We start from the raw sequence: 24754 nt of genomic DNA, 5'->3' as shown, positions 1-24754 counted from the left end.
CAGTTGGTAACTCAGTTTATGAGTATATTCAAAAAGGAACTAAGATGCTCGATCTGGCCTACAGTTTAACTATTCACCTTGACAAACAGCCAGCACCATATCATGTTCAAAATACGCACATCCGTCCAGCACTGTACAAACCAGTAGCGTGATATAATTGTTATTAATGCAAAGTAGGCTCACGCACTCAAACCTATCCAGTGAGCAAATAATCAAATAAAAACCTGCTGATGCTCTCTGCTGAGTCACTCCCTTATGCTTCATGAACCATGGCGATTGACTGGCAGTGTCGCTGTGCCTTTATCCACATCGTTTTCATTTCAGTCTCCACCATTAACCAGGGGCTAGGATCTAAATCCATTCATCCTCATGACAAGGAAGTCCAGAACTCACTAGATTTTGCAGTGGAATCATTCAACACATTCTCAAAGGATGATCATCTCTTCAAAGTCACTCGGGTTGTGTCAGCACGAGTAGAGGTAACGAGACCAGGATTCAGAGCCTGTTAAATGCTGAGGTGAAATGTGTGCCCAATGGGGGAAGTGAAAGTCATGAGGTAATGCCCCTGCTTATCACTTCTTGAAAGGTCACCTGGATGTCACGCTGACCTTGTCAGGGGGAGGAGTGTGTGGGGGGGGGGGAGAGGGGGGGGGGAGGTGTGGGGGGGGGGGGGGAGGGGGGGAGGTGTGGGGGGGGGAGGGGAGGGGGAGGTGTGGGGGGGAGGAGGGGGGGGAGTGGGGGTGGAGGGGGGGAGGACTGTGGGGGGGGGGGGAGGAGGAGGGGGGGGGGGGGGGAGAAGGAGTGTGTGGTGTGCCACCCCTGGTTTCACATGGGTGGTGTCCCTCAAGTCATTATGATCGCTCCTCTCTCTGGACTCCTGACCCAGTTAGAAAGTTGGGTCTGCTCCGGTTGCACAAATAGAATGTTGTAAGCAGAATAATCCAAAATATTTGCAGTGCTTTCTTCCATGTGTTTTATCTGTTCTCATATTTTTTAATCCCTCCATGATCTTGCAGGCCCTTATCTCTCTCTATAAACCCCCTCTGGCTCTACAACTACCTGGGATATATGCGGCCCTCTGATTCTGGCCTTTTGAGAATCTCTGATATTTTTTTGTCGCTCCAACCTTGGCCCCTTCAGCTGCCAAGTTCCTAAACTCTGGGATATTATCTTGAAACCGCCCCACCTTTCCACTCCCGGGCCAGGATTTCACACCACCCCCCCCTCCCCCCCCCCCACTCCCAACCCTGCTTCTGCCTGGTGGGATATTTCAGTCCTGCCAAAATAACTGGGATTTTAAACGGCCTGCTGCAGCTACTGGGATACGGGGGGTTAAACTGCCTTTGGATAAATCTGAGTTGTTGTTTGATTGATCAGGAAAGTGGTGGTTCACAAACCAGCCAGTGTTCACAATGTCCAGTTGCCATGGTCACATCTTGGCCTGTGATGTAATGATGTTCTTGAGTGTGAAGTCGGGCTTTATGAAGCAGTAGTTTGATATTTTGAGCAGCGCTGGCAGCTTGCAGCACAGCGAGAATGCACATCGGCGAGCAGTGGTGGAATTCCTTCAGGACAATGGATTTAAATCTGTGTTGAGAAGGTGTGCACTTCAGGTGGCCAAGCACCGGAGGATCTTGGAGTCCTGACCTGGTGGCGTAGCAACCTCAGCAATTTAATCGATGAGGAGGAGGGGATAAGCCTGATAAATCTGGAAGAAATAAAAGTTTGCAGAAGACTTTATACCGTTCAGGCAATCAGTTGCCAGAAGCCGTAGCTCCCATCCCCCGACTCCTCCAACCCCCCCCCCCCCCTATTCTACCACCAAGAGCTGCTGGCCTATCAGAGGACAGGCAGATTGTCAGTCTCAGCCACTCCACGTGGAGTGGTGGTCACTGCTGGGACTGCAGCAGGCCCCGGAGCAGGCCTTGAGTGCAGCTAAGTTGGGGTTGTGGATCACCAGGGCCAATCACACAGGCCCCAACAGGTGTGTGTTCTTTCTACGTGGGCCACAAGGTGCCTGTTCAGGAGACCGCCCCCTCCCATCCCCACCTGAGTTTGCAAGGAGGCCTCCAGTTGGCAAAGTGTCCATCCACAAAATACCAGCAGTGTTGGGATGAGGCCATGAATTGACTCTTATTGGCCACTCGAACCACTGCAGCTTTCTCCAATCTTGTGCCCCAGTATACACCCCTCCCCTTTTAAATTCTGCATCCTTTGAGTTATTCCCTCTTTCTATTTCAGCTTCCTGGCCCCACATCCTGGAGCTCCATTCCTGTTAACTCTGAACATATGAATTCAGAGCAGGAATAGGGCCATTCAGCCCCTCGAGCCTGCTCCACCATTCAATAAGATCAAGGCTGATCTGATGGTAATGCACTGGCAGGATGGACTATGTTAGACGACCAACAGCAAGAATGTGGATGAAGTCTCCCACTGAACTAACATTGGCAACTTTACTCCCAAAGTCTCTTGGTCTCCCCCATTTTCAAAAATCTACTGAAAGCCGCTGTCTGATTATTTCTTCAGTCAGCTCCCCCATATCACTTCTTCTTTCAATACTCAGTGCCTATATTGATTAACCAAGTTTATCCATTTCTGCATTAATGCCAGTTAGTGTTGCCTCTATTGTTGTAATATGGGTACTTTAGATGTCTTGATCATGAGACCTTGAAACTTGTATGTTAAAGCAGAAACAGTTTGTTGTTAATCTTTAATTATTTACAGATCCCAGATATTGTCACACATGGAGCTCTTTCAATGTAGGTAGGATGCTTCCAGGGTGTGTAGCCATCTGGGATGGCCACTTACAAAGGAAACATGGATACTTGCAAAGACTCAAGGGAAATATGGTCAACACAGTATTCAGGCAAATTCAGAGCCTCAATGTATATTTGCTATCAGAGAATCAGACAGTATCGAAACCCCTAGCCGATTTGCATTCTAATGGCCCATTTCCCCAGGACAAAGGACTAGTACTCAGGTATCAGATACAATTCCAGACACATTGGCGCTGCTCTCTTCACCCAGGAAGCCCAAACAGCCAAGGCCAATGACCGCTCAGGACACGTCCAGCCATCAAGGCACCCGCCCCTTTATTGACTCAAATCGAAGGCAGTAATCGAAGCCTGCCGAATTATTGGGTCCAAAGGTAAGGACCGCTCAAAAGAGCGCAAAACCCCAAAGGATAAAGAGAGACAATGCCATGTGTTCAATCTCTTTTGGCCCTGGCACACCGGCACTCTTCGGCCCGGCCTGTACCTGAAGCCAACTGCAGCACCACGACCAGAAGCAAGTTCAAGGCCAACGATCGCTACCAGACGGCTGAGCCCAACAGAACCGAAGTTACTTCTCCAGACCCAGCCACTCCAGATCCGAACAAAGGCCTTGTTCCTCTGCATAAAGCCGGGTGCCTGAAGTTAAGTACAGGTTGTTGTAGTGTTAGGTATAATTTAGCTTGTAGTGTTTTTATGTTGCATGTGTGAGTTAATCCTGTGTGTAAATAAACTATTTTTGAACTTGAACTAACTGACTGGTTGTTGGGTCTTTGATCAATATCTGGTTGAACCTTATGGTGGTATCATTTGATAGCTGGTGACTCTGAAAAGCAATATCATTATTAATTGTCAACATTATTGGTGACGCTGGTGGGATAGTATCCCACTCATTAAAACGGCAACATTATTGGCGTCTCCGGTGCGAATTGACAACATTATTGGCGACCTCTGACGGGACTCGACCAAGAAGTGATTTTGTCACTGAGAGAACCCACAAAATGTTGAATTAGAAACCCAATTGGAAAAGTTAAAGAAACCACAAGTGTAAGATCTGTATTGATCAAACCTTCAAGATTCGGAAGTGTGCAGTAATTTGTATGCGTACTAACAGGGATATAAGGTAAACTTGTTAGATTTTGTTGCGTAAAAGCTGTCTAGAGTTTTGTGAACCGGAAAATAGCTTAGGCCATACCCGCTCTTTGTATCGCCGCCTTATTCCCCCCTGTCCCAAATTTAGGATACAGAAAAGAGATACCAGTAGAAATGGCAGCAAAGGCAATGGAGCGCCTTATGAACCCACAGGAACCCAAGGTCGCAGTGACCAGTAGAGTAGAGCAGTGTCCCATATGGGAAGAGGAACTAAGGAAATACTTAAAAGGGAAAAGATGGCCCCTTTGGTCTGAGTTTTGTGCGAATGAAGAGTCAGGTCCTGGTAGTATAGGACAAACTTGGTGGGACAACCTAACCGAGATACACAAGAAGAGTTTAGGAAAGTTCTAAGCCGATGGCAATCGTGTCCTGTCTGGTACAATTGCGAGGCACAAAGTAGGTCGTGAGATCGCTCCGCAGACAGCTTGCAGAGAAAGAGAAGAGTGAGGGAAACGTTAGCAAGTGTGAAAAGGTTAATGAGCAGCTAGCTGCAAAAGACAAGGAGCTGGCTGGTGTCAAATGGGCACACCAATCTGGTTTAGTCCACCTAAGTAGCTTTCAGACACAATACGATAAGGCCTAGCAAGATACACAACGTGCAGTCTTGGTAAGAGAAGAGACGGTACAACAGGTAGAACAGTTAAAGAAGCAATGCGCAGACTTGAAGGCAGCTTTACGAGCATTCCACAGTTCCACAACGGAACAAAGGCAGAGTTCAGTAGACCATGTCAAATGCAGGCAGCAAATTTCAAGGTTACAGTCACTGCTCTCAGTGCAAAATGGTTTCAGGGACACCTTTGGACCAAATTTAGACCAGGAAGATGGTCCTGATTGGCAGGAACTCAATGAAACTGCCTATAGATGTGTAGAAGACACCGAAAATCACAATAGAGCCCCCCAGGCCCCAAAAAGGAAAGCACCCGCACCACCGACTGCACAGGCAGCACACAGCCCCATGAATCCAGTCACCACACAGCGCAAGTCACCGATTGACGACGAACTCGATTTTTTGTACACCACCCCATTATCCATCACACAATTGAGAGATGCCCGTGCCAAAATTGAACCATTCCAACCCACAGCAGACCCACACCATTTCTTTGAGCGAGTAAGACAACAGACAGATATGTACGGTGGACGAACCGGAGGAAGTGAAACTAATAGTGATGAGCCTTGACCATCCGCTAGTTCAGCACTACCTGATCCACAGAATGTAGGAGGAGGAAGTCTCCAGGACATGAAGGCAGCTTTTTTAGATGCAATTGGTTATAACAGAGGAGATCCCGCAGAAGGTCTAAATCGCTGCAGACAAGAAGGGAGAGCATCCGACTGCATACGCAGGACGCCTTTGGATACACTTCAAAGTGGTATTTGGAGATTTAGTCCGCGCACACTTAAATGTCGAAAACACAACCAAATGGACCCGTATTTTAGTCTTCCACGCCACAGAAGCAGGTCCAGCAGCACAGTAGCATAGTGGTCAGCACAATTGCTTCACAGCTCCAGGGTCCCAGGTTCAATTCCGGCTCGGGTCACTGTCTGTGCGGAGTCTGCACGTTCTCCCCGTGTGTGCGTGTGTTTCCTCCGGGTGCTCCGGTTTCCTGCACAGTCCAAAGATGTGCGGTTAGGTGGATTGGCCATGCAAAATTGCCCTTAGTGTTGGGTGGGGTTACTGGGTTATGGGGATAGGGTGGAGGTGTGGACCTTGGGTAGGGTGCTCTTTCCAGGAGCCGGTGCAGACTCGATGGGATGAATGGCCTCCTTCTGCACTGTAAATTCTTTGAACTTCTATGAAAAAGCCTGTGCGAATTATGACCTCCTCAGATGCCACACATAACGAAGTGTGGGTTCTGAAGAGACTTTTTAGAGCTTGGGAACAATCTCTACATAAAAAGGCAGAGCAGGAGAAGGCAGAAGCAAATATGAATCCAGTATGGGCACATCAGGACCTCACATGGGTAAACAAAGGTAGACATGACGGACAGCACCACAGAGTACAGGGATGCTATAATTGTGGACAAAAGGGACATTACGCCCGCGAATGCAATGCCCCCCCGAACCAGCAATGGAATCAGCAAGTGAATGCCCCACATAGGAACAATGCCAGGCCTATACACAGTATTAGCGCCCGCCCAGACAATTCGGCCATAAATAGCACAGATTGACGGTGTTCGGACTCCACAACTTGGGTCTGCGACACACTCTGGGACATGTCAGGTAGACCAGTAGTCACAGGCACAGTCCGGGGACACCCCGTAGAGTTCCTTTGGGGCACTAGAGGGTCCCGCACCACTTTAAACTCCCCCACAATGTTTCAGCGAGAAAAATGGCCCACTACAGACACTATCACTCTTAGTGGATTTACAGGACATATTCAGCAGGGATATATTACGGCCCCCGTAGATATCCAAATCAGAAACGTTAATACCAAGCACCCCGTTGTTTTAGTAGATTTGCCCCGAACAGCAGAGCACATTTTAGGGATCGACTTAATGAGTTCATACAACCTTTCCTTTGACCCCGTGAATAAGTGTGTTTGAAAAATGGCTAGAACAGCAGTAGGAGACTACGAACACAGAATCTGCTCAGTAGGTGACTATTGGTTTGATCCGCAAGCCATTACTACAGATAGGACAATTAGGGAGGTCCTAAGGAAACACAAAGCATCCTTCGCCCAGAACAAGCACGACTGTGGAAAAGTTCCAGGAACAGTCACCATTACCGGTCCCGATCCCAAGCCCCAGAAGCAATACGGTTTCCCACAGCAAGCTGAGGGAGAAATTGCAAAAGTAATTCAAAGTTTGCTAGACCAAGGTGTAATTCAGCCCGTAGCCTCAACAAACAATGCCCCAATTTGGCCCGTAAGGAAACCAGACGGTTCATGGAGACTGACCATCGATTACAGAGAACTCAATAAAGTAACTCCATTAGCAGCCCCCATCGTTGCCATGAGTCCTGAGACAATGCTAAAACAGGGACTACAGTCAAGGTATTTTACGGTACTGGACATTAGCAATGGATTCTGGTCCTTTCCATTATGTAAGAATTGTCAACACAAATTTGCCTTCACATTCCAAGCACGGCAATATACGTGGACATTCCTTCCGCAAGGTTTCCACAAACCCCCTCCATTTTCCACCGACAATTGGCAAATGGATTATCCACATTTTCCCGACGCGAATGCCTCATTCAATATGTGGACGACTTGCTCCTACAAACTGATCCCAAAGAAGAGCACATTTCCTTTTTTCACAACTATTAGGTCTCCTACACTCAATTGGGTGTAAAGTTAACCCGAAAAAGGCCCAAATCCTGAAAGAAAAGGTCTTTTATTTAGGCACAGTCATCACACACGGAAAAAGAGAGATAGAGCAAAAACGGATTGATTCGATTGTTAAATTGCCCTTGCCCCATAATGTCACTGCACTCTGGTCATTTTTAGGACTGGTTGGATACTGTAGGAACCATGTAGACGGTTTCGCCACCAAGGCAGCCCCATTTTCTGAGCTCCTAAAAAAGGACGCCCCTTGGGAATGGCTTCCACAGCACACAGGTGCCATTGATGCATTAAAACACGCCCTAGGTACAGCCCCCGCTTTGCAGGTATCAGACCCACACTCCCCATACGCCATAGAAGTTGCGACTACCGACCGAACCCTATCGGCCGTACTACTCCAAGAAAGGCACGATCGTTTAGGACCTGTAGCCTATGCCTCATAAGTTTTGGACCCAGTGGAGCAAGGATTTTCAGCCTGCGAAAGGCACTGGCTCGCAGTTTTTTGGGCTGTTCAGTACTTCGCATACACCACAGGCCTCAACCCCGTGGTGATTTTAACCGAGCACACCCCAACGCAACTACTGTTAGATGGTAGGTTAAAGGACGGTTCCGTTAGCCAGATTAGAGCAGCGCGCTGGACCCTACTCTTGCAAGGAAGGGACATCACAGTAAAAAGGACAAAGACACACATTTTTAGCAGATAATTTGCAGTATGAAGGAACCCCACACGAGTGTGAAATCATCGCAGCCAGGCACAGCACAGGACCCTTTATTCCTAAATCACTACCCACAAAAGCAGGCATCAGACCACAGAGAACCCAGCCCACGGATAAATCTTAAAAAATTTATGCAGATAGCTCCTCCACCGTTGATAATGGAAAAAGAATTACAGGATGTAGTATATATGTGGAAGACGCACAGGGACACGCATTAGAGGAGATATCACTAAAATTACCAGGACATTTAGGATTGCAGGCAGCCGAGTTAGCAGCCATCGCATACATAGTGCAGTACACAGATTCTTTCCCGACCCCCGCAGATATATATTCGGACAGTTTATATGTCTGTAACAGTTGGACGGAATTCCTGCCCCTGGGTGAATCTAGAGGATTCATATCCGCCGACGGTAAATCCCTACCCTCAGCTCCATTACTGAAGGACATTCTGGAAACAGCTAAAGACCGCAAATATGGCATAATAAAAGTCAGAAGCCATCATCGTTCATCCCCACCCGGTAACATAAAAGCAGACGCCCTAGCAAAGGCAGGATCACGACACGGTCACTTTTGGCAACCCCCCGAGAGTGCCCCAGTACACGCAGTCCAGGTCTCACAGACCAATATCTAAGATTTAGCCCAGGCCCAAAAGGCAGAAGACACTCTTCAGCAAATTTTAAATGGTAACTTCCCATCCCCTACGACAAATTCAAGGACACACTGACGGTACAGGACGGAATTGTATTAAAGAATGGAATTTATGTGGCCCCATCCAGGACAGGAAGCAGATTATTTGTCAATTTCATGACGGACATGGGCATCAGGGAATAGAAACCACCATTGCCCACTTAAGACCCTTGTGCTGGTGGCCCGATTTAAAAGCAGACGTCACACATTGTATTGAAAATTGTTTAATTTGTGCTCAAAATAACCCAGACAGATACTCCAGGAAAGGTCAGTTAAGACACACCCGCCCTGTTAATGGCCCATGGACGAATTTACAGCTAGATTATATTGGTCCCCTCCTCCCCCCCCTGCAGAAATGGTTTTAAATATGTGTTGGTGGTGATCGACACCTTCACAAAATGGGAGGAAGCATTTCCCTCCAGGACAAACACGGCTAAGGCAACAGCCAAGGTTTTAACACAGCAAATATTTACACGCTGGGGACTCCCCCGCAGCATTGTATCAGACCAAGGTTTGCATTTTACAGGAAGAGTGATGCAGAATGTTTTGACGATTTTGGGGATAAAGCAAAAATTCCATCTTGCCTATCACCCAGAATCCAGCGGCATTGTGGAACATTATGAACAGAACCCTAAAAGCGACTATCAGGAAAATGGTGCAACAGCACAACACTACATGGGACACAGTTCTCCCATTTACACTTATGTTTATTAGGAACACGGTATCAAGTTCCACAGGTTTCACCCCCCACACCCTTATGACCAGGCGACCCATGAAAGGAATTGAATATTTATTAGGACTTGATTTGGCCAGCTCCACAGTCACCGCCCTCACTCACGAAAAAGCAGTCCAACAGGTAATGGAAAATGTTAAGGCAGCCCAGCTCGCTGCAGTTGTCCGACTAGGCGCTAGGAAAAAGCAGAGTTAAGGCCTGCTTTGCTAAAACAATACACACAGTAGAGTATACAGTCAGTCAGCAGGTGATGGGTTCCCTATATAATCCCAGTTCATTCCTCTCCCCTAAATTTGCAGGACCCTACTCGATTTCAGATAAAGTAAGCCCCTCGGTATATAAAATAACGTATCCTAATGGAAAGTCAGGATGGTTCATATCAACCAACTTAAGGTTTATGGAACCCAGTGCAGCCACTCACACCACGTCTCCCTGGCAATAGCAGATGATTACGCCCCGCACACTGACAACCTAGTCTGATCCTCCCCCAGCCAGGACAGCACACCCACAGACCCGACATTGTCTCCGCCCCCAGGAACGACTTTCCACCTTCAACTTGATTCGGACGCTAGCGATAGTGCTCCAGACTTACTTGAAATCAACGACCAATGGCACAACCGCTCAGGCCCCAGTCGCTCCAGCCCCAGGAACCCCGACCAAGATATGTTTGGCCCCTCATACCCCCTTTCATTGCCACAACCAGAGTCACCGCCACCACCCGAAGATCAAAATTTGCCCTTTGCAGCTACCGCACCTTCTGACCAAAGAATTCCCCATTGGCACCGCGATAACTCTTGTCGATTGATACGGAACGACGATTCGGATCCCACGACGACACACGCGGCCATGGGCATGAAAACGCCAGACACGAGTTTGGCAACCGGGGAGATGGTGATGACTCAGAGTCTGACTCCCGTTGTGGTAATCCTTTTATGACGCTTTTTGAAATGGAACCCTAAGGTGTCTTGATGATGAGAAAAAGGAACCGATTGAGATTTACGGTGTCCTATTTTCTGATAGAGCCTGCCCGCCTTTATTTCTCGAATTTCTTGATACACTTTATTCTTCCAGTCTCGGATGTTTAATTAATGTCGTCCGTTCACTAAATTTCTTGATGCAGTCATGATTACTCGTCTGCACATTTTCGGAGTCCATATGTTACAAACTCTTTCCGCTCGTGTAAGGTCACCCTGGCAGTGGAGTAACGGCACTAATCCCCGCCCTGCCTGAGAACCCCTATGTATTCGGTCAGCCAAGCTCGGGTAGTGGAGCAACGGCACTGATCACCGCCCTACCCGGGGATTCCACCCATTTTTGCCCTGCCGCAGCTCATACGCACCCCATGTTCCCATCACTGATTTGGAAAAGTTTTTTAAAACTCTTTACTGTCTCTGACAGGTCTTTGTTTCCCCTGATCTGTTCTTTTTTTGCGTGTGGTTTAAAGAATGCTCATTGCCAGTCTCTGCACTCAACTTTGGTTTTCGGCGACTCTTGGGTCACTAACCCCAACTGCTATTTATATGTTCAACACACTTGGTTGTAACAAAATTTGCTGCTGTTACAAAAGCTACCTCAGTGTTGGATGGAGAAAGTGTCCTCCCACTCAATGCATCGACCACAAGCTGCGTGAATTCCTTGCACTTTAACAGAATGTTTTTCAGATGTCTTGTCTCCAAAATATGGTTGGTTTTAAAAAACAAAAATGAGGGAGTCACACATGGTGACAATTCTAATGGGAAATTGATATTAAGGAGAAACAGACAGACAAACGAGATATTTAACAAAGGTAATAACAGCTATTATGCTTGCGCCCCCAGGAATATACGAAGATACAAGGAACAAATGAATGAAAAATGAAAATGAAAATCACTTATTGTCACAAGTAGGCTTCAAATGAAGTTACTGTGAAAAGCCCCGAGTCACCACATTCCGGCGCCCATGGTACGGGAATTGAACCGTGCTGCTGGCCTGCCTTGTTCTGCTTTAAAAGCCAGCGATTTAGCCCTGTGTGCTAAACCAGCCCCTGCAAGATGAAGACAGAACTGATGAGCTCTATTATGATCATCGTTGGATCACTACAGTTGCGTGCGTCGACGGCCCCTGTAACCCACGCCACATTGGCCCCAAACACAACCATACTACACGATACCTCTAGCCCGGACACCACACCTCACATGAAAATAAACACTGATACCCCCACATGGTGCGATAACATCGTAAAATGGTATTCCCTCATACACGGTAGAAGCCTATTAGTTATTGCAATACTCTGCAGTGTCATTCAGACACTTACACTTCGAAAATGGTGAAGGAGAGCCTCCCGCTCCCCGATATATACACTCCGAGCCCCCTTTGTTGGACTTCAACAGACCCCACACTCTTTTTGAACCCTTTTCTGATAAATAAAGTTCGCGTTTCGGTAAATGTGATAAGTTAAGTAGGAAGGTGATGCTGCCATTGTTTAAAAATGTTGTATTGTAATATAAGTTCTTTCTGGTTATTAGCTAGCAGCATAAGTGTAGTTTAGGTAAGGACAGTTAGAGGTTCCCCTTCTGTAAAGAAGTTAAATGAATGATGAAATTTTATAGTGCCCCCTTAGAATTTATGAATGTGTGATGTATTAAAAACTTAGGTAAATACTCCAATATGTAGGACAGAGTAGTATAGAAACTGTCCTTGACCAAGGGTACCCGGCACCCCAAATAACAGATGAAGGATCAGTATTGTGATCCACCACGCTTCGCGTTTAGGATCAAGAGAACGAACTGTAGCCATTTGGGATGGCCACTTACAAAGGAAACATGGATATTGCAAAGACTCAAGGGAAATATGGCCAATACAGGATTCAGGCAAACTCAGAGCCTAAATGTATATTTGTTAACAGAGAACCAGACAGTATTGAAACCCCTAGCCGATTAGCATTCTAATGACCCATTTCCCCAGGACAAAGGGCTGTTACTCAGGTACAATTCCAGACACATTGGCGCCGCTCTCTTCACCCAGGAAGCCCAAACAGCCAAGGTCAATGACTGCTCAGGACACGCCCAGCCGTCAAGGCACCCGCCCCTTTATTGGCTCAAATCGAAGGCAGTAATCGAAGCCTGCCGAATTATTGGGTCCAAAGGTAAGGACCGCCCAAAAGAGCGCAAAAGCCCAAAGGTTAAAGAGAGACACTGCCATATGTTCGATCTCTTTTGGCCCTGGCACACCGGCACTCTTCGGCCCGGCCTGTACCTGAAGCCAACTGCAGCACCACGACCAGAAGCAAGTTCAAGATCAACGATCGCTACCAAACGGATGAGCCCAGCAGAACCAAAGTCACTTCTCCAGACCCAGCCACTCCAGATCCGAACAAAGGCCTTGTTCCTCTGCATAAAGCCGGGTGCCTGAAGTTAAGTACAGGTTGTTGTAGTGGTAGGTATAATTTAGCTTGTAGTGTTTTTATGTTGCATGTGTGAGTTAATCCTGTGTGTAAATAAACTATTATTGAACTTGAATTAACTGACTGGTTGTTGGGTCTTTGATCAATATCTGGTTGAACCTTGTGGTGGTATCATCTGATACCTGGTGACTCTGAAAAGCAATATCATCATTATTAATTGGCAACATTCTTGGTGACGCTGGTGGGATAGTATCCCACTCATTAAAACGGCAACATTATTGGCATCTCCGGGGCGAATTGGCAACAGGTGCTCTCTCTTGAGTTTATTACTATGTGACTCTATACATCATACTGTCTCACATTAACCCTTGCTTTGCCGAGCTCCTTTACATTACAATGGCATCCAGACACATAATACAACACTTGTTGTCATTATCTGAAATTAGTGACTTGGTTAGTCACTGATGGTTCTCTCTTCTTCTCTCTTCCTCTTTCTCTCTCCCTTTAGTTCTGTCTCTCCCAGAACTTTTTTAACAGCAACAGTTTATTTACATTAAGGCACATTGTATTTATTTCCCCCCCCCCCCATTTCCGCGCAACCCCTCCATTCATAATGAACGGTAAATACCAGCAAGTTTCATCCTGTATAAGGGACTTTCCCTGTTATTTCATTGGAGGAATGAGGGTTGCTGTCAAGGCTTCACATGACAGCATTTCATCAGCAAACACAACAAATGGTCCAAACGTGAGTGAGACCAGATGACACCAGCATTGTGCTGCCTGCACTCACTACTATAGGGTATAATGTACAGAGTCACATGGTAATGTTACGACACCCTGGACTAATGCGTGGTCAATTACAGCCCCACATGCCCCAGAGTCACAACACAAGTGAACTAACTAATACTTTTGTTTTTAAAATATGTTTTTATTAAGAATTTTTCAATAACAATATTTTCCACCTTACAAACAACCCCCCCCCCCCCCCCCCCGTAACAAAGAAAAGAAAAATAACTCGCGTGGCAAGACATGAACATGGCAAGTCAATAAGATACAGAACTTTGTACATTGGATTCTTCCCGTACATGTCAGTTTCCGGATCATTCACGTGCTTTCATGCTCAAATGCCCCCCAGTGAAACCCCCCTTCCCCTCCCTTCCCTCTCCCCCCCCCCCCCCCCCCCCACGAACAATGTCCCCCCCCTCCCGGGTTGCTGTTGCTGCTGTCCGACTTTCATCTAACGCTCCGCGAGATGGTCTAGGAACGGTTGCCACCGCCTGTAGAACCCCTGCGCAGACCCTCTCAAGGCAAACTTTATCCTTTCCAACTTGATAAACCCAGCCATATCATTTATCCAGGCCTCCAGGCTGGGGGTTTGGCTTCCTTCCACATTAGCAAGATCCTTCGCCGGGCTACTAGGGAAGCAAAGGCCAGAATGCCGGCCTCTTTCGCCTCCTGCACTCCCGGTTCGTCCGCTACTCCAAATAGTGCTAGCCCCCAGCTTGGCTTGACCCGGACTTTCACCACCTTAGATACTGTTCCCGCCACTCCTCTCCAGAACCCCTCCAGTGCCGGGCATGACCAAAACATATGGACATGGTTTGCCGGACTTCCTGAGCACCTCCCACATCTGTCCTCCACCCCAAAGAACCTACTCAACCTCGCCCCAGTCATATGCGCTCTATGAACCACCTTAAATTGTATCAGGCTCAGCCTGGCACACGAGGAAGAGGAATTAACCCTACTTAGGGCATCAGCCCATAACCCCTCCTCAATCTCCTCCCCCAACTCCTCCTCCCATTTACCCTTCAGCTCCTCTACCAGAGCCTCCCCCTCTTCTTTCATCTCCTGGTATATCGCCAACACCTTGCCCTCCCCGACCCATATGCCCGAAATCACCCTATCTTGAATCCCCTGTGCCGGGAGTAGCGGAAATTCCCTCACCTGCCGCCTCACAAACGCCCTCACTTGCATGTACCTGAAAGCGTTTCCCGGGGGTAGCCCAAACTTCTCCTCCAGCGCCCCTAAGCTCGCAAACATCCCATCAATGAACAGGTCCCCCATTCTTCTAATCCCTACCCGATGCCAGCTCTGAAATCCCCCGTCCATCCTTCCTGGGACAAACCGATGGTTGTCTCTAATCGGGGACCACACCGAGGCTCCCGTCGCACCCCTGTGCCGTCTCCACTGCCCCCAGATCTTTAGCGTTGCCGCCACCACCGGGCTCGTGGTGTACCTTGTCGGCGAGAGCGGCAGCGGTGCCATCACCAGCGCCCTCAGGCTCGTTCCTTTGCAGGACGCCATCTCCAACCTCTTCCACGCCGCCCCCTCTCCCTCCATCACCCACTTACGGATCACTGCCACGTTGGCTGCCCAATAATAACCATCCAGATTCGGCAATACCAACCCTCCTCTCTCTCTGCTACGCTCCAAGAACCCCCTCCTTACCCGTGGGGTCTTGCTCACCCACACAAATCCTGTAATGCTCCTGCTTACCCTCTTAAAAAAGGCCTTAGTGATCACAATTGGGAGGCAATGGAATACAAAAAGAAATCTCGGGAGGACCACCATTTTAACCGACTGTACCCTACCCGCCAGCGAGAGTGGCAACATGTCCCACCTTTTAAAATCCTCCTCCATCTGTTCCACCAACCGCGTCGAATTAAGTTTGTGCAGTGCCCCCCAGCTCCTGGCTACCTGAATCCCCAAGTATCGAAAGCTCCTTTCCGCCCTCCTCAACGGTAGGTCGTCTATCCCTCTTCCCTGGTCCCCCGGATGGATCACACAGAGTTCACTCTTTCCCACATTGAGATTATAGCCCGAAAAGTCTCCAAACTCCCGTAGGATCTGCATTACCTCAACCATCTCCTCCACTGGATCCGTCACATACAGCAACAGGTCGTGTGCGTACAGCGACACTCGAAGTTCCTCTCCCCCTCGAACCACCCCCTTCCATTTCCCCGACTCCCTTAACGCCATGGCCAAAGGTTCAATTGCTAATGCGAACAGCAGAGGGGACGGGGGCACCCCTGCCTCGTCCCTCGATACAGCCGGAAATACTCCGACCTCCGCCGGTTTGTGACCACACTCGCCACCGGGGCTTTATACAGGTGCTTAACCCAACTGATAAACCCTCCCCAAATCCAAACCTCCTCAACACTTCCCAGAGATATTCCCACTCTACCCGATCGAAGGCCTTCTCCGCGTCCATGGCTGTCACTATCTCCGCCTCTCCCTCCACCGATGGCATCATTATCACATTGAGAAGCCTTCGCACATTAGTATTTAACTGCCTACCCTTTACGAATCCCGTCTGGTCCTCGTGGATCACCCCCGGGACACAGTCCTCAATCCTCGTGGCCAACATTTTTGCCAGCAACATAGCATCTACATTAAGGAGCGAGATCGGTCTCTATGACCCACATTGCAGTGGGTCCTTATCCCGCTTCAGGATCAAAGAGATTGTCGCCTCCGACATTGATTCATTGAAGGTCCTTACCAGCAACGGGGCTAACAGGTCTACATACTTCCTGTAGAACTCCACCGGGAACCCATCCGGCCCCGGGGCCTTCCCTGCCTGCATGCTCCACAGTCCTTTAACCAGCTCCTCCACCCCAATTGGTGCCCCCAAACCAGCCACCTCCAAGAATCGCCGCATCCACTCTTTTCCCCCTGGGGGCTGGGACCTATACAGTTCCTCGTAAAAGGCCTTAAAAGCCTCATTCACTTTCCCTCCACTCCGCATCGTAGTTCCCCTGCCATCTTTGACTCCACCTATTTCCCTCGCTGCCATCCTCTTACGGAGCTGGTGTGCCAGCATCCGGCTCGCCTTCTCCCCATATTCATATATCGCCCCTGTGCCTTCCTCCACTGTGCCGCTGCCTTCTCTGTGGTCAACAGGTCGAACTCTGTCTGGAGACTTCGTCTCTCCCTGAGTAGTCCCTCATCAGGAGCCTCTGCATAGCTCCTGCCCTCCCTTAAAATCTCCCCCACTAATCTCTCCCTTTCCCTGCCCTCTCTCTTCACCCTGTGAGCCCTAATGGAGATTAACTCTCCCCTGACCACCGCCTTCAGCGCCTCCCATACTACTCCCACCTGCACCTCCCCGTTGTCGTTGGCCTCCAGATACCTTTCAATACACCCGCGCACCCTCCCGCACACTTCCTCGTCTGCCAGTAGTCCCACATCCAACCTCCACAACGGGCGTTGGTCCCTCTCTCCCAACTCCAGTTCCACCCAGTGCGGGGCATAGTCTGAAATGGCTATGGCTGAATACTCCGTTCCCTCCACTTTCGGGATCAACGCCCTGCCCAAAACAAAAAAATCTATCCGGGAGTAGGCCTTATGTACGTGGGAGAAAAAATAAAATTCTCTGGCCAAAGGCCTGACAAATCTCCACGGATCTACTCCCCCCATCTGATCCATAAACCCCCTAAGCACCTTGGCCGCAGCCGGCCTCTTCCCAGTCCTAGATCTGGAGCGATCTAATGCTGGGTCCAACACCGTGTTAAAATCCCCACCCATTATCAAGCTCCCTACCTCCAGGTCTGGAATACAACCCAACATCCGTTTCATGAATCCAGCATCGTCCCAGTTCGGGGCATATACGTTCACCAGTACCACCTCCGTCCCCTGCAACCTACCACTCACCATCACGTATCGGCCTTACTTGTCCGCTACTATGTTCTTGGCCTCAAACGACACCCGCTTTCCCACCAGTATTGCCACCCCTCTATCCTTCGCATCCAGCCCCAAATGGAACACCTGTCCCACCCATCCCCTTCTTAACCTGACCTGGTCTGCCACCTTCAGATGTGTCTCCTGAAGCATGACCACGTCTGCCTTCAGTCCCTTTAAGTGTGCGAACACTCAGGCCCTCTTAAACGGCCCATTTAGGCCTCTCCCATTCCACGTGATCAGCCGGATTGGGGGGCTACACCCCCCCCCCCCCGACTAGCCATCTCCTATCTTAGGCCAGTCCCGTGCTCGCGCCTCCCGCACCCTCCAGTCCCCCAGGTGGGGAACCCCCGCCCTGACCACCTCTTCCATTTTCAGTTCCCCCTCAGACAGTGCAGCAGCAACCCTAGAATCCCCCCCCCCCCCGCTAGATCCACATCTAGCTCTTTTGCTCCCCCCATATTACCTCCGTGAGTCAGCTGACTTCTGCTGACCCCGGCCTCCCCCGCCTTCCCATTGATCTCCCCGTGTGGGAGTCTCTCCTCCTCCTTACCTTCCTCCATCCCCCCCCCTTTTGGCGCAGGAAAAAGCCCGCGCTTTCCTGAACCAGCCCCGCCCCCTGTGGCGCAGCTCCTGTTGCGACCATTATCCCAGTTCCCTCATCCCCAAGTCTCACCTCCCTCCAGCACCGACGGCCACATTCCCCATCATCATCATCTTGTCTACAGAAAAGAAAAAAGGAAATTTTAGGAATTTTAACCTGAACTCTAGGATGGGAATAGAGGGATACGGACCCAGGAAGTGTAGAAGATTGATGTTTGGTCGGGCAGCATGGTCGGCACGGGCTTGGAGGGCCGAAGGGCCTGTTCCTGTGCTGTACATTTCTTTGTTCTTTGTTCTACCCACATCCCCATCCATCATCCCACCCATAAAATATTCTTTACCCATATTTACAACCCCATATAAAACCACATCCCCTCAGTTCGAGTCCAGTTTTTCGGTCTGTATAAAGGTGCAAGCCTCTTCTGGCGTTTCAAAATAATGGTGTCTGTCCTGATAAGTGACCCACAGCCTTGCAGGCTGCAGCATGCCGAACCTGACTCTGTTTATGCAGCACCGCTTTGGCCCGGTTGAAGCCAGCTCTCCTCTTTGCCACCTCCGCGCTCCAATCCTGGTAGACTCAGATCACCGCGTTCTCCCATCTACTGCTCCGCACCTTCTTGGCCCATCTCAGCACACTTTCCTTGGCCGCGAAGCGATGGAACCTTGCCACTATCGCCCTTGGCGGCTCATCAGACTTGGGTCTCCTCGCCAGGACCCGGTGAGCCCCTTCCAGCTCCAGGGGGGTCGGAGAGGCCTCCGCACCCATCAGCGAATGGAGCATCGTGCTCACATACGCCCCGGCATCAGCTCCCTCCACTCCTTCGGGAAGACCCAGAATCCGGAGGTTCTTCCTCCTCGACCTGTTCTCCAGGACCTCAATTCTCTCGGCCCACCTCCTGTGCACCACCTCGTGCGCCTCCATTTTTACCGCCAGGCCCAGGATCTCGTCCTTGTTGGTATTTACTTTATCATTCACCTCACGGATCTCCACCGCCTGGGTCTTCTGGGTCTCCCTCAGCCCCTCGATCGCCAACAGCATCGGCGCCAGCACCTCCTTTTTCAGCTCCTCCACACATCGCTTGAGGAACTCCTGCTGGTCTGACCCCCGCGCTGCTTGCACTCCGCCCTCCGCCATCTTGCCTTCTTCCCCTCGTTTTGGTCTCTGCTCCAGGGCCTCTTTCCTCGACTTTACAGCGCTGATCTCTGCCATAAATTGTGAGGGGGGACCTCACTGCACCATCCCACACGGGATTGATTTTAAAAAAAGCTCCGTTGGAGCCCGAAAGTCCGTTGCCGCGGGAGCTGCCGAAATGCGCGGCTTAGCTCCGCATCGCCGCACCCGGAAGTCCCCAATACTTCTTATATAAGTACCCAAAGTTTTTGGCCCTTGGCTGCCCAATAATTACTGTCACCAGGTTTTAAGTTCAAACACAATTATTGTTAATTTATACGAAGAATTGTGAAATATGCAGTAAATAAACTGGATAACAAGCTAATACCTCCTGCCCCCTTTAACTGTTCCCAACTTCTCCCATACACAAGGCAGACAAACACAAAGGGGGTGCAAAGAGGTTGAAAAAAGGATGAAGGTCAAAAGATAAGAGTCTTTGCTTTGATGGTGGATCTTTAGCTCACTTTCTCCACAGCAAGCTTGCTGATTAAAGTCTCTGGTTTCAGCTGGTAATGGTCCTCTTTGCAGAGTCATTTATCCAGGGTCCCTGCAGGTTAGAAGATGCTGTACTCATGGTCAGCAGGCTTTCTGGAGAGACATTTTATTTCTCATTAAACTGGACCATCAGCTCATGGTTTGACTTCAGGCCTCTGCAGTCTCAAGAACAGGGCACCCAGACTTCTTGGAGAGTTAGCCCTCACAGTGACCTTCTGGAGAGAATTAGTTGGATCTTTTTTTTGGAGAGAGTTAGTTAGTCACCAGGCTAACAGAGTAACAACTGAAATGAAACTGTTACCTCGGGACTCTAAAAAATCTTCTAGTGGAGGAATATCCAATCACCACTGGTTACTGGGCAGAGCACAGCCTTTGGATTGGATTGGATTTGTTTATTGTCATGTGCACCGAGGTACAGTGAAAAGTATTTTTCTGCGAGCAGCTCAACAGATCATTAAGTACATGAGAAGAAAAGGGAATAAAAGAAAATACATAATAGGGCAACACAACATATACAATGTAACTACATAAGCACTGGCATCGGATGAAGCATACAGGGTGTAGTGTTAATGAAGTCAGTCCATAAGAGGGTCATTTAGGTATCTGGTGACAGTGGGGAAGAAGCTGTTTTTGAGTCTGTTCGTGCGTGTTCTCAGACGTCTGTATCTCCTGCCTGATGGAAGGAGTTGGAAGAGTGAGTAAGCCGGGTGGGAGGGATCTTTGATTATACTGCCCGCTTTCCCCAGGCAACGGGAGGTGTAGATGGAGTCAATGGATGGGAGGCAGGATACTGTTCAGTTTCGTTTTGTAGCCCGTTATGTTGTTTAGTCCTTGCCATAACCGCCGAGAGTCTGTCTGTGACTCTAGCTTGGTTTGATATTCTCTCTTGGCATCTCGGATGGCTTTGCGGAGGTCGTACCTGGATTTCTTGTATAGGTCAGGGTCGTCTGCCTTGAACGCCTCAGATCTGTCCTTCAGTAGGGAGTCAATCTCGCGATTGAGCCATGGTTTCCGGTTGGGGAACGCACGTACTGCTTTCTTTGGCACGCAGTCGTCCACACATTTGCTGATGAAGTCTGTGACGGTGGTGGCATACTCATTTAAGTTGGTCACTGAGTTCTTAAATATGGACCAGTCCACTGTCTCTAAGCAGTCACGTGAGAGCTCTTCTGTCTCCTCGGACCAGCACTGCACAACCTTCTTAGCTGGATTCTCCCGCTTGAGTTTCTGCTTGTATGCCGGGAGAAGGAGCACCGTCTTATGGTCTGATTTCCCAAAGTGCGGTCGGGGGATGGAACGGTAGGCGCCCTTGATTTTTGAGTGCAGTGGTCAAGAGTGTTGTCGCCCCTGGTGGGACAGGAGATGTGCTGGTGGAATTTTGGCAGTACACTCTTGAGGTTGGCCTTGTTGAAGTCTCCGGCCACAATGAACAAGACCTCTGGGTGTTCTGTTTCGTAGTTGTTTATTACTGTGTATAGTTCGTCCAGCGCCTTCCTCACTACTGCCTGGGGTGGGATGTAGACCGCTGTGATAATGGCTGAAGTGAACTCACGTGGAAGATAGTATGGGCAGCACTTCGCGGTCAGGTATTCCAGGTCTGGGAGCAGTAGGTCGCCAGAGTCACCACATCCAAGCACCAGGAGGAGTTGATGAGGAGGCAAACCCCTCCACCCTTCGCTTTGCCTGATGATGCCGTGCGGTCCGCCCGGTGAATTGAGAAGCCTTCAGGTTGTATGGCACAGTCCGGTGAGGCGGGGGTGAGCCATGTCTCTGTGAAACAGAGTCAAGGGCATTCAGCCTCTGATCTCCGGGTAAGCGTTCTCCAAGGCGGCCTTCAGGACGCGCAACAACGCAGAATCGCCGAGCAGAAGCTTATAGCCAAGTTCAGCACGCATGAGTGCGGCCTCAACCAGGACCTGGGATTCATGTCGCATTACATTCATCCCCCACCATCTGGCCTGCGAAATCCTACCAACTGTCCTGGCTTGACACAATTCACACCTCTTTAACCTGGGGTTACCCCATCTCTGGATCTGTAAAGATTTAATCACCTGCTAATGCTCGCATTCCTAGCATTGTCTGGCATCTTTGAATCTGTCTGTATATATGTTTCTGGAACATACCTCTTCATTCACCTGAGGAAGGAGCAGCGCTCCAAAAGCTAGTGACATCGAAACAAACCTGTTGGACTTTAACCTGGTGTTTTAAGACTTCTTTCTGTGAAACAGAGCACACAGCAGTCTCTTACTTCCCTCTGAGAGGTAAGTCTGGCATTAAGTTCATCCAGCTTGTTTTCGATCGCTTGGACATTTGCCAGGAGTATGCTGGGGAGAGGGGTCTTGAAACTGCGTTGCTTCAGGCTAACCTGCAGACCGCCATGTTTCCCTCGCTTCCTCGGTCGGCGGCTGCTGCTGGATGATCCTGGGATCCGATGGCAGATGTCAGCTCTTGTGGAAGGTAGGTGGTCACGTCTGGCGGGGTCCAGGGCGCTGGCGAGGAACAGGGCGCTGTTTATGTATCTGGGATCGCGTCTGGCAGGGTCCCGGGCACTGGTTGAGGCAGAGGGATTGCTAGGGGGGCATGTTTGCGGTCCGGATGGGTCCCGGCGTTCTGCGGGAATACCTTGCAGCGCGTTCGGGTCCTCGTGCGCGGTCTCCGCCGTTTCGGGGGTCCTGGGTCGTGGGCAGGGGCATCCTGAGGCAGGTTGGGCTGTGTCCCGTTCCTTCCCTGGGCGCTCCTGGGGTCGGATCTTGAAGTAGGCCCGGTCGAGCCTCCACGTGGATTTTTCTTTCTCCCATCACCAGCTAGGTTGGGTTGTTGGGCGGGCCTCTCCAGGTCGAGTCGCTGGGCGGGTCTCTGGGGGTCGCGTTGGGCTGGGTCTTGCCGTCGGGGGTCGGGTCAGGAGCTCCGGGGACTGAGCAAGGTGATCCAGGGGCTGGCATCGGTAGTTAGGCCGGGTTGGGAGCTCCGAGGTCCGGGTCGGCTCCAAATCGAGGTTGGGGCTTCACTTCCGGTTTGGGCCCGATCTTCTTCCAGGTCGCAGAAGTCAGGTCGGGTCGGGTCAAAAGGTCTCCACGGGCCTTGGAGGATGTTCAAGCCTGCAAGAGAAGATAAGAGAGAGAGGTTAGTAATAATGTTAGTTTTAAGAGTTAATTTTTAAAAGATTAGAACGAGTATAGGTTAAGTAAAAAGTGGATCTGTTTGGGAGAGCTCGCAGAGAGTCGCCTCGCTCCGGCGCCAAGCCAAATTAATCAAACTGAGTCCCAGCCAACCTCTGTCATTGGTGCCAGGCAGTACTCAACTCCAGTATGAACCAGCACAGACAAACACAGTGATCTATTCTGCTGCTTAAATCCTCTGCTTAAATTAAAGGCAGAGGCCACTGTTTTCTTCTCCATGAATTAAAGATACAGGCTGCCTGAAAGACACATGTCCATTAATCATCCATGGGTCAAAAACGTAATGGCAAAAATAAAAGAAAGAGGAAATAAGGGAATAAAAAAGTGAACAAACAGGAAGGACCCTTACAGTCATATGACTCAGAGAGAACATTCTGGACACAGGCTACCTCGGTGGAAACAGCACCATGCATGCCAATTTCTGGGATCTGTAAATAGTTCAATATTAACAATAAATCAAACTCACAATTCCACGTCCACTGATTAACTTGCTGGCTCCAATGAGCAGCGATTTTACTGAGGTGGAGGGAAACGAGACCCCACAACCAACCCAAATTGGAGTAAAGACCAATTAAGCCTCTAAACAAGCTCATTGTCTGCTGGTTACGGGTTCATTTAAAATTTCATGGGAAGTTGAATCTGGAACAAGCAAAGAAGGAGGTGGATAAAGAGCAGGGAACCAATAAAAACTGTGCTATCCAATTACGTGATCTCCGAAAATGATACATGGCTGGGAGGGGCACTCAACCACAGCTGCCATTGGGTGAGGTGAATTGATGAAGCCAGTGGTCTTTGTGCACTCTGGTAGTGGGTGGGATTAATGGCACTGCAGGGTTAAGAAGAGTAAGGATGGTCCAGTCATCATTGAGTGAAGTTGGCCCAAGCAGGGCAACAACAACACAACAGCGCCTATACTTCCTCAGGAAACTAAGGAAATTCGGCATGTCCACATTAACCCTTACCAACTTTTACAGATGCAACATAGAAAGCATCCTATCTGGCTGCATCACAGCCTGGTATGGCAACTGCTCGGCCCAGGACCGCAAGAAACTTCAGAGAGTCGTGATCACCGCCCAGTCCATCACACAAACCTGACTCCCATCCATGGAGTCCATCTACACCTCCCGCTGCCTGGGGAAAGCGGGCAGTATAATCAAAGACCCCTCCCAACCGGCTTACTCACTCTTCCAACTTCTTCCATCGGGCAGGAGATACAGAAGTCTGAGAACACGCACGAACAGACTCAAAAACAGCTTCTTCCCCACTGTTACCAGACTCCTAAATGACCCTCTTATGGACTGACCTCATTAACACTACACCCTGTATGCTTCATCCGATGCCAGTGCTTATGTAGTTCCATTGTATATGTTGTGTTGCCCTATTATGTATTTTCTTTTCTTCCCATGTACTTAATGATCTGTTGAGCTGCTTGCAGAAAAATACTTTTCACTGTAACTCGGTACATGTGACGATAAACAAATCCAATCCAATCCAATCCAATAGATGGGCATGAAATAAAGAACATAGAATATAGAATGGAGAACATACAATGCAGAACGAGGCCATTCGGCCCATTGATTCTGCACCGACCCACTTAAGCCCTCACTTCCACCCTATCCCCGTAACCCAATAACCCCTCCTAATCTTTTTGTTCACAAGGGCAATTTATCATGGCCAATCCACCTAACCTGCTTTGGACTGTGGGAGGAAACCGGAGCACCCAGAGGAAACCCACGTAGACACGAGGAGAACGTGCAGACTCCGCACAGACAGTGACCCAGCGGGGAATTGAACCTGGGACCCTGGCGCTGTGAAGCCACAGTGCGATCCACTTGTGCTACCGTGCTGCCCTCAAGGTCCACAGGGGTTGGCCAACTAGCAATGAGGATTAAATGCAGAGTCCCATACATG

The 24754-nt window shown here is 49.5% G+C and overlaps 1 protein-coding gene across 1 annotated transcript in view; it reads left to right on the top strand.

Moving 5' to 3' along the window:
- The first annotated feature begins 234 nt into the window (after positions 1–234).
- LOC140386816 (cystatin-like) overlaps positions 235–24754 on the top strand; it is a 40236-nt gene continuing 15716 nt past the window's right edge. The window contains exon 1 of the mRNA XM_072473214.1: positions 235–479. Coding sequence (XP_072329315.1) covers positions 270–479 — 210 coding nt within the window. The 5' untranslated portion in view covers positions 235–269. The remainder of the gene's footprint in view (positions 480–24754) is intronic.

This window comes from Scyliorhinus torazame, chromosome 1, assembly GCF_047496885.1.
Source record: "Scyliorhinus torazame isolate Kashiwa2021f chromosome 1, sScyTor2.1, whole genome shotgun sequence".
Lineage (NCBI taxonomy): Eukaryota > Metazoa > Chordata > Chondrichthyes > Carcharhiniformes > Scyliorhinidae > Scyliorhinus > Scyliorhinus torazame.
This window is presented reverse-complemented; position numbering and strand designations above follow the sequence as displayed.